Source organism: Lampris incognitus, chromosome 20 (assembly GCF_029633865.1).
Source record: "Lampris incognitus isolate fLamInc1 chromosome 20, fLamInc1.hap2, whole genome shotgun sequence".
NCBI classification, from domain to species: domain Eukaryota; kingdom Metazoa; phylum Chordata; class Actinopteri; order Lampriformes; family Lampridae; genus Lampris; species Lampris incognitus.
The window spans coordinates 13,789,850-13,800,439 of record NC_079230.1 but is presented as its reverse complement, the minus strand read 5'-3'; the positions used below and the strand labels follow the sequence as shown (position 1 = coordinate 13,800,439).

At 51.3% G+C, this 10,590-nt stretch overlaps 1 protein-coding gene across 1 annotated transcript in view; it reads right to left on the bottom strand.

Annotated features, from left to right (window-relative positions):
- Window positions 1-863: 863 nt before the first annotated feature.
- The window catches only part of znf219 (zinc finger protein 219), a 19,335-nt gene continuing 9,608 nt past the window's right edge, over window positions 864-10,590 (bottom strand). The window contains exons 2-4 of the mRNA XM_056300088.1: window positions 6,209-8,528; window positions 5,641-5,787; window positions 864-2,169 (exon numbers count right to left, since the gene is read on the bottom strand). Of these exons, the coding sequence (XP_056156063.1) occupies window positions 938-2,169; window positions 5,641-5,787; window positions 6,209-8,528 (3,699 nt within the window). The 3' untranslated portion in view covers window positions 864-937. The remainder of the gene's footprint in view (window positions 2,170-5,640; window positions 5,788-6,208; window positions 8,529-10,590) is intronic.

Genomic DNA, 10,590 nt, shown 5'->3' with positions numbered 1-10,590 from the left:
TATACCTCCCCCACTTGCCTTAAAGCTTCCTAAATCCCTCCTTCATGACTTTTAAAGGGAAACAATCACAATTTTCAGCACAATCTCTTTATACATGCTGTAGGGATAACACTCAGTAGGAATCCATAATACCAGGGCGTCCAAGTGGCGTAGTGGTCTATTCCGTTGCCTACCAAAACGAGGATCGTGGGTTCGAATACCACGGGCCGTGTCTGCGGGCGGAGAGCCAGATATGGGTATGTGTCCTGGTCGCTGCACTAGCGCCTCCTCTGGTCGGTCGGGGTGTCTGTTTGGAGGGAGGGGGAACTGGGGGGGGAATAGTGTGATCTTACCACGCACTACGTCCCCCTGATGAAACTCCTCACCGTCAGGGGAAACAAAGCGGCTGGTGACTCCACATGTATCGGAGGAATCATGTGGTAGCCCTCCCCGGATCGGCAGAGGGGATCAAGCAGCGACCGGGACGGCTCATAAGAGTGGGGTAATTGGCCGGGTACAATTGGGGAGAAAAAGACGGAAAAAGAACCCATAATACAGAGCTGTCTTCAATGTGTCTGTGGAACACCGCCTAAATTGTGTCTGCTGGTGTCATCACTGGTGGATAACCTGTGAGCACAGTCTTTATATAGCATTTGTTTGCATTCACGACAACAGCTGCATGTGGTGTTGATATTTGCATTTTCTTACACGATGTAGACTATTTCAACATAGCCCACCAAGCTCTGCAGCAGGCCAGGAAGTAAGTGTAGTTTTCGCGTTCACTTTTCAACAGCTTTTCAGAGACACACAGGAGAACCACTCAGCATCATGGATGCTAATAGAGTGCTATCCCTACAACATTTTGGGGAGATAATGTAGAAATTTTTGATTATTTCTCTTTAAGAGAGGCTGAAAACCTTAAGAACCCCCCCCCCCGCTTCCCTACACGATGTCATTCTTAATCTGCCAAGACTCGTTCCTCCTCTGGCATCATGTGATCAGAGCCCATGGCTGGTGATGGAGGGAGGGGTCTCCTCAAACTCGGTGAATCCCCTGGGCTGCTACTTTCTTCTGCTTCCTCCAAAACCTCCTCAACCTCCTCATCCTGCTCTTCATCATCTCCCTCTGTTTTGGCCTTGTGTGCCGGGATACCAGTATTGTTCCTTGATGCTGCGACCAGGGTTGGGGCTTGAGGGTGAAGGGTGTTCCCAAGCTTCTCTGCTGCATCTTCATAAAGCCCGTTGTGGGTGGGATGGTGGCCCAAGGCCCATTCCCCCAGTGGTGCCTGCTCCTCAGCCTCACTCACATACCTCCATACAGCCAGGGGGTCCGGGTCTGCGTCATTAATGCGGGGCCGGGTGGGCTTTTGGGGTCTGTCATCATCCAAAGAAGCCAAGGAGCCTCTTTTACGCCTGGACTTACTGGTGTGGTTGACCTGGAGATGCATGGCCATCAGCTCTGCTGAGGAGGTGCGAAAGGGGCAGAACAAACACTGGCTCAGGGTGACCCCCATCACCCCATCGCCTCCGCCACCACCTCCTCCTTCCCCTACAACTGTCCCTCCATCCTCCTCCATCCCTCCAAGGCTGGGGGAAGGCCGACGGGACAGATCCAGGGGTTCAAAACCGCCTTCATGGGTGGAAGGTGCAGATGCCTCCTTGCTCCCTCCGTTCAATGGCTGCACCATTCGACTGGTAGTGAGGGGTTTACGACGGGACACTTTGGGGGCCTTCAGTGGGGTGGACTCCCTGACCCAGCCTCCCTCTATCCCACCTTGATAGAGCGCCCCCATGACGCCGGACAGATACCTGTATTGGGTCTCCAAGTCGACATCTCTCAGAGCGGCCAAGGCCTTCTGATGCTCCTGTTGGTCTGGAAGGCCCAGGAGCCAGGGCTGCTGGCTGTGTCTGGAGGAAGGAGTCTCCGTTGGGCCTCGGGTGGCCAGATGTTGGGAGGACACTTGAGACCGGCGTTGTTTGACCAGCCCATCTCCACGCGATGGAGCTCCTGAAGCCAGGCTGGCAATGGTGGAGGTGAGGCTAGTGGATGAGTTGTTGGAGGAGGAGGAAGAGGAGGAGGAGGCTGAAAGTGCATTGCGTTGCTCCCTGTGGTGCCTCTGAAGGTGGTACTTCAGGGAGCCCGACTGGGTGCCGGCATAGTCACAGTGGGGACATTTGTAGGGTCTCTCACCTACAGTAAAAGAGAGAGAGGATTGCTGTGAGACACTGAACACCAAGAGGGAATAATGTGAATAGTTTATTATTTCATATCCATCCATCCATCCATCTATTATCCAAACCACTTATCCTGCTCTCAGGGTCGCGGGATGCTATTATATACTTTTTATTAATCCCCGTGGGGCAATTCTTTCTCTGCATTTAACCCATCCTAGCTGTGTAGCTAGGAGCAGTGGGCAGCCGCCATGCAGCGCCTGGGGACCAACTCCAGCTCGTCTTGCCGTGCCTCGGTCAGGGGCACAGACAGGAGTATTAACCCTAACATGCATGTGTTTTTGATGGTGGGGGGAACCGGAGCACCCGGAGGAAACCCACCGCAGACACAGGGAGAACATGCAAACTCCACACAGAGGACAACCAGGGATGACCCCCAAGGTTGGACAACCCCGGGGTTCGAACCCAGGACCTTCTTGCTGTGAGGCCACGGCGCTAACCACTGTGCCACCGTGCCGTCAGTTAGCTCCATGTGCTGCGCGTGGCACTAAAGGCCTTCGCACAGCAAGGAATTTTTTTTTGTCTGCACTTTTTTAATCCTCCATCATGGTTCAACAATTCTCAGAACTCTCTGACAGCTTATTGACGGATGTGAAAAAACACAGAACTTCAAAACCGTTCAAACTCATTTATGACGGGTGACTTTTTCAGAGTTGGTGTGTAAACTTAATGGGACAAAATGTGAAGTCGGGTTTATTTTCCTTACGTGCAAAAATCTGAGGCAAGCCAATGTGGACTTGGAGCACAAAGGCCTTAACACCATCAAGGCTGGGTGTTTGATTCCCCGGGGCCACCTAAGCTTTGAAAAACTTTCACCCACAAAATATATCATTTCTTTTGTTACACCACGATGTTATCGTGGGCGTATTAACTGATAGATAAGTGAGAGGGAGGATGAATGTCAAGATAAACTGTCGGGTAAAACTTCCAATGGCATTTTTAGATTCGGATACAACACAAATACAGCGAGGACAAAGGTCAAGTCATTGTGGGATATTTGCTTTGAACGTGTGTAGCTGCTTATTTCGAAAGGGAGATGGCAGTATTCCATCGCTGATTAGAAAATATTCTTCTTGGCATGGCAAAAGCCTGGCATTACATTTGGAGTCACATCAACCGCTGGAAATGTATTGGATGTGAAAAGCAAAAACGATCTTATCCACAAGAACAACATAATGAATATGCTACACGGACAAAGCTCTATTCATAAATGAGGGTGCTTTAAATAAAAGAGATATCAATCTCAAATTGACTGTTGCTGAAGCAGGAAAAAAAGCGGGATAAGAGTCTTGAGGGGCTACAATGTCCTCAATATTCCCAAGAGTGGCGTAAATATCAGGGGAATGAAATAATAATTTGACGTCTTCGCTTAAATAACTGACTGCTATTTTCCCCCCCTTTTTGGTGGCACTGACCATGTGGCGATCACTTGATATCAGAAGTAAAAAGTAATGCTTGGGAAAGAGGACTGCGTGTTACGGTGAATAATATCTCGACTGTGATGTGGAATGTGGTTTGACCTATGGAGGTGCTCGTGATGTTATTATACTGTACAGTTTTCGGTGAATGCCTCTTGGGTAACGCTTTGTTGACACAGGCACTTAGATATGCTCCAGAATCTCCAATAATCCTCTATCCATTGTGTGATTTCTCAACACTGCTCGCTGCCTCAAAAAAGGAAGAAAATTTATTGATTGTCTTCATTTTCTATAAGCGTACTCTCATTAAAGAGTAACTGCACTCTAAAACAAGTCTTTTGACCGAAGAACCGACCAGCGTGGCTCCGTTTCCATGAAAGACATCAATCCCGGATGAGATCCCAAAATTTCCATGCAAATCCGATAACATCGTCACGTGTCATTTTCCTGTAGTAAGTTTGCCCTCGTCGTGGCCCTGCTGGTTGAACGCTGCCGTCGTTGTGCGGTCCCAAAGGCATACGTGTCCATGTGCATTTGCACACACACACACACACACACACCCAACATGGCCTTCTCCTTTGTGAAAGGTGAGAAAAGGGGCGGGGCATAACTCCGGGGGGGGAACAGTGCTCTTTAATGCTGATGAAAATATACGATGATTCACAGTGACGGTCTGGATCTTTTAGTAAGGAGATGTGTGGGAGTTCTTTTTCTAATTTCCACCCGAATCCTACGCACCTGTCAGCAACAGTGTTCAGTTGTTTTCTTTTAAAAAAAAGAAGGGAAAAAAAAGCCTGCTGGAACCAGCCCAACACTGAGTGTCAATTCTGTCTCCTCTTCACGAACAGGATAATAATGAAGACCCTATTCCGATCGATGTGATAAGATTTAACATTGTATGTTGGCTCACCTTAAAGACCGGGCTAAGGGTTCTCAAATTTTAGGTTCAGGTCAGCTAGTCGTAAGAATTAGAGTTCAAGTCATCCAAAATATAAAAGAATACTGAAGTGTCCGCACGGAAATGGTGTGGGGTTGTGTTTTTGGCTTCTAATGTCCCCCAATTTATCAGCAGGTGAAAAAGAAATTATAGGGCGTCCGGGTAGCGTAGCGGTCTATTCCGTTGCCTACCAACACGGTGCTCGCCGGATCGAATCCCCGTGTTACCTCCGGCTTGGTCGGGCATCCCTGCAGACACAATTGGCCGTGTCTGCGGGTGGGTAGCCCGATGTGGGTATGTGCTCTGGTCGCTACACTAGCGCCTCCTCTGGTTGGTCAGGGCGCCTGTTCAGGGGGAGGGGGAACTGGGGGGGAATAGCGTGATCCTCCTTTGCGCTACGTCCCCCTGGCAAACCTCCTCACTGTCGGGTGAAAAGAAGCGGCTGGAGACTCCACATGTATCGGAGGAGGCACGTGGTAGTCTGCAGCCCTCCCCGGATCGGCAGAGGGGGGTGGAGCAGCAACCGGGACGGCTCGGAAGAGTGGGGTAATTGGCCGGATACAATTGGGGAGAAAAAAAGACCAAAAAAAAAAAAAATTATATCATGGGACTACCGTCGATTGGGCTTCCTAATGGTCTACCAAATCAATCTTTGGGCGAACAATCACTTAGAAAATGGTCTCTGGAGCAAATGTCGCTAAACTGCCTTTGTGTATTAGCTTCATAGACAGCAGCATAACCCATCAGACATTTGAGTGGCAGCTCGCCAGTCTGAATTGCCGTGGTGGTTGGGGAACCTCGGGACGGCAAAGTCCATTTGTAGGGGTTTCCCCCTCCCGCAGCATTTACAGCCACTGTGCCTTTGAGCAGAGCGATCTGTAATGCGTTCGGTAATGGCGCTGCAGCCCTCACAGCAGAGGCCTACGGTTGATGCTGTGCAGCTGTGAGTGTGAAAGCCAGACATTAAAGCAGGTGGCTTGCACGCTTAGCTAAACTGTTCCCCGGCTAAATAAGAGGCTATTAACAACACAAAAACGTTCATCTGTGGTTTGCATGACTGATGGCAATTTCTCACCAGTGTGAACTCTCAGATGCACTTTGAGATGGTGTGAGGAGCGGAAGGCTTTACCGCAGTAGGGGCAATCTTTCACCCCTGAGCCGCGTACACGCTCCCTGGTGGAAAGTGAAGGTACGGAGGAGATTGCTGTCAAGTCCTTCTCTCCTGCAGAGAGATAAAGTGCAGATAAAGGTTTCTGTGCATGTGTGTGTGTGTGTGTGTGTGTGTGTGTGTGTGTGTGTGTGTGTGTGCGCGCGCCAGGTTTTTGTATCCTAAAGGGGACATTAGGTCCCCATTAGGATACAAAAACCTGAAACCACCTACCCTGTGGGGACATTTTATGGGTCCCCATGAGGAAAAGGGTCTATTTTAGGGTTAGGATTTGGGTTTAGGGTTAGAATCAGGATTAGGTTAAGGTTAGGGTAAGGGTTAAGGTTAGGTATGTGGTTATGATAGTTAGGGTTCAGGGCTAGGGAATAAATGTAGTCAGTGAGGGGTCCCCACAAGCATAGGGTGACATGGTGTGTGGAAGAATAGAATAGAGTCACATATTCAGTAAATTGAAAATATATTGACGTGAGTCTACCTTGGAAGTTTGAGATGAGAGAGTGAAATCCACCGGCCGCTTGCTGCGTTCCACCACTGTGGAGTTTAGGCTCCTGCCTCCCCTCCCCGCCACCTCTCGTCCCTCCCCCTGCTGCTCCCCGACAACTCCTGCTTGCCTCCTCCTCACCGCCGCCTCCCTTCGGGGGTCTCTGAGTGTGAACCCGGGCATGGACCACTGCCTGCTGCAGGCTTCGGAACAGCTTCCCACAGTCGGGGCATTCCCATGGGCCTCCCGCTGCTGCTCCCCCTACGGCAGGTCCAGAGCCTGCCGACTCATCCCTGGGGTCCAGGCTTCCAAGGTAGGCCCTGACCTGGTCGGCCTCCCCGATTGCAGTGCTCCGGCCTGGACCTCGCTGGCTTTGCTGCTGGCCTCTCTGCTGGGCTTGCTGAGCCGCCATCAGGCTGCGAGCCACCAGCTGCCACATAGCTGCCTGCTCTCCTCCATCAGACACCGATGACGGCATTTCCCCTCCTCCTCCTCCTCCTCCTCTTCCTCGGTCACCTGCTCCCAAGCCACTGCTGACTCCACCATTTCCCATCTCTGCCACCTGCGCTACTGCCTGGAGCCGCTCCATGCAGCTGGCCCCGCCCCCGTCACTAGGCAACCCCAGGTAGCCGAGGATGGCCGATTTGCTGGAAACCATCCCACTTCTGCCTCCTGCGTCCCTCTCCGATCTGCCTCGTCCACCTCTCCCTGTTCCTCCTCGCTGGGCCAGAAGGAGGCTGGAGTAGAGGGCGTTGAGAGATGGGTTGCCCGTGGAGACTTTGGCCTGGTGGTCATCCCCCGCCAGCCCCCCAAGGGCCCCTAAACCCGCCTTGAGTCCAAGCTTGTTGAGGTGGACCTTCATGTGGTTCTTGAGGAACCAGGGCTCCTTGAACCCACGACCACACACCTGACACTTATGGTCCAGGGAGTCCTTGTGCTTGCGCATGTGGCCCTTCAGGAACCATGACTGGGTGAAGCGCTGTCCGCAAGTGTCGCAGCGGAATGCTGGCAAGGCGGGGGGTGCTGCAGCAGTGGCCGGCTGAGGTGCAGTGGGCATAGGAGATGGTGTCGGGGTAGGGGTGGGCACGGGTGTGTCAGGAGTCGCAACAACGGGCCTGGAGCTGTAAGCAAGGGGCAGGGAGGGTACCTCGGGGGAGGGGTGGCACTCCTGCAGGTGAGATGCCAGGCGTTCCTCTTGACTGGCAGAGAAGGGGCAGAGTGTGCATTTGTACGGGTTGTGGAGGATGCGGACGTGGCGTGCCAGCTCCGAGGCCGTGCGGAATTTTCCCTTGCAGGCGTGGCAGCGGAACGAAGTTGCTGCAGGAGCAGAGGTGACATCCCCGATGGTAGCACTTCCAGAGGAGGTTGGGGAGGTGACAGGCAGTGGGTCTTCAGTCAGTGGAGGGGTCAGGGGTGTGCTTTCATCCAGTAGAAAATTCTGGTTCTGGTCTTTTTGTAGGCCCTCATGTAATGTTTTGACGTGTTCCCTGTCGACCTCCACGTCTTCTCTGAGATTTTGGATTAGAGACCCGGATAGCTGGCGCTGGTTCTGGTGGCTGTGCTTGTTTTGCATTAAGATCTTGTGATTTTGCTGGACCTTGAGGTGCTGTTGTTGCAAAGCGGCTGGAGGAAGACCGGTCCTGTACAGGGCCGAAGCTCGGCGGTCCCGGTCCAGACTGTGAGCCCGTGCATGGAGAGACAAAATACTTTGGAAGCGGAACCTCTTCCCACACACGTGACAGGGAAACTTGAGGGCGGGGCCTGATGAGGCTCCACCCACTCCAGGTATTGCCCCAGTAACGACATCCTTCTGGAAAAGCTGGAGGTCCAGCTCGTCATTGCAGTTTCCTCCCTGGCCAGAAGAGAGGGCCAGCTCCAGTGCTCCAAACCCAAGGGGGGGAGCTGATGGCGTTGCCGGGGGGGAGCTCTCCAAACCGTCCTCCTGCCCCCCTCCTCCTGGGAAGAGGGCCACCGCTGGCATGGGGGATGGAGGAACCCCATCCAACCTTTCCTCATCCTCCTCTTCCTCCTCCTCGTCCTCCTCGTCCTCCTCCTCGTCATCTTGAATGTTGCGGCTGTTGCTGTTGTCTTGGTGGAGGGGGAACGGAGACAGGGGGAAGTAAGGGGTAGCGGCCGGGCTGCACGGGGAAGGTTCTGGGCTGTGGATTGGCAGAACCAGCGGGCTGTCGGGTAAGGAGAGCTGGGTGTGAGGGGAGGACGCCTGTGGGCTGTGGTCCAATGATGGAAGTGTTGGTGGAGACTGGGGCTGCTCACAGGAGAGCGCCAACACACACTCTGGCGGAGAATCCATTCTCTGCAGAGAGAGGGAGAGAGAGAGAGAGGGGGAGAGAGAGAGAGAGAGAGAGAGAGGGAGAGAGAGAGAGAGAGATGGAGAGTGAGACGGAAAAATAGAAAGGGAAAGAGATAGAGGCACAGTAAGACAGACAGATAGACAGATAGATAGATAGATAGATAGATAGATAGATAGATAGATAGATAGATAGATAGATAGATAGATAGATAGATAGATAGATAGATAGATAGATAGATAGATACTAGGTAGATAGATAGATAGATAGATAGATAGATAGATAGATAGATAGATAGATAGATAGATAGATAGATAGACAGACAGACAGATAGATAGACAGACAGACAGATAGATACTAGGTAGATAGATAGATAGATACTAGGTAGATAGATAGATAGATAGATAGATAGATAGATAGATAGATAGATAGATACTAGATAGATAGATAGATAGATAGATAGATAGATAGATAGATAGATAGATAGATAGATAGATACTAGGTAGATAGATACTAGATAGATAGATAGATAGATACTAGATAGATAGATAGATAGATAGATAGATAGATACTAGGTAGATAGATAGATAGATAGATAGATAGATAGATAGATAGATAGATAGATAGATAGATACTAGATAGATACTAGATAGATAGATAGATAGATAGATAGATAGATAGATAGATAGATAGATAGATAGATAGATAGATACTAGGTAGATAGATAGATAGATAGATAGCCACACTCAAATGGCAAGCGTATGGTTGTGCAGGTGTCACGTGTGTGTGTGTTCCTGGTACAATGGCCAGTTACCTGCTGTGTGTGTGATGCTATGCCATTCTTCGGTGTCTTCGCCGGGGTGAGACACGCTTGCGTGGCAGCCTCCTCCTTTGGTGCTCTTCAGGAAAGCAGGTGGGTGAGGGCAGCAAGACACAAAACACAAAAGAGTTAAACAAGCGCACAAAGGGAGACATTTACGTTGAGCACGCAAACGAGGCAGACGTCCACAACTGGAGAAAACGGACACCTGCTCAAAGAAGTGGCTTAAATGGCTTAAATGGTAGAAACAGACAACTCCCAACTAACCAGCGGCCTTCACTTCAGTTAGCAAGATCTTTTCACAAGGGCTTTACTGCAGACGTTACGATGACCTCCGAGCGGCGGCTTTCTTTAAACGTGAATAACGACTGTTGTGGGAGCGAGCCGAGTACGCTCAGTCAGCGGCGCTAACCGTACACGTGGTAGCATCTTCGGCTGTGTTAAATAAACGTTAAACTGAGCGCAGACCCAATCCCTGTGCCATCTTGACTGGCGGCGGGGCTGTGTGGTGAGGTGTGTGCGCGTGCTTGACTGTGGAACAGGTGTGCACCTGCTGCTGCTGCTCTGCCAGACGTCTAAAAGGCTCTCCGGCGTTCTGCTGCACACGGGCCTCAAACCGGCGCCTGAACCAGAATATGAGAAGCCCTCCGTGTGTGTGTGTGGGGGGGGGTGGTGTATATGGGCCTGTGTGTGTGTTTGTGTGTGAGTGAGTGTGTGTGTGGTGTGTGTGTGTGGGGGGGGTGTATATGGGCCTGTGTGTGTGGTGTGTGTGTGTGGGGGGGTGTATATGGGCCTGTGTGTGTGGTGTGTGTGTGTGGTGTGTGTGTCTGTGGGGGTGTGTATATGGGCCTGTGTGTGTATGGGGGTGTGTGTGTCTGTTTGTGTGTGTGTGGGGGGGCGGGGTGTGTGTGTGTGTCTGTGTGTGTGTGTGTGGTATGTATCTGTGTGTGCGTGCTTGTGCTTGTGTGTGTGTGTGCGCGCGTGTGTGCGTGCAGTCCCGAATTAAGCTAAAAGCTGCTACTGTATGAGTGTACAGGAAGGGTGTGTGGGGAAGTCAAAACATCTCGCTCCCATCCTGTTTGGGACACGTTATGTCCTGTGGTGGTGCCCTTAACTCTCGCACACACACAAACAGACACACACAGACACACACACACACACACACACACAGACTGCATATTGTATACACTTCTGCACACAGGAATAATTGGTACATCGAGTGTCTGAGCACCGTGGCTTTGACCCTT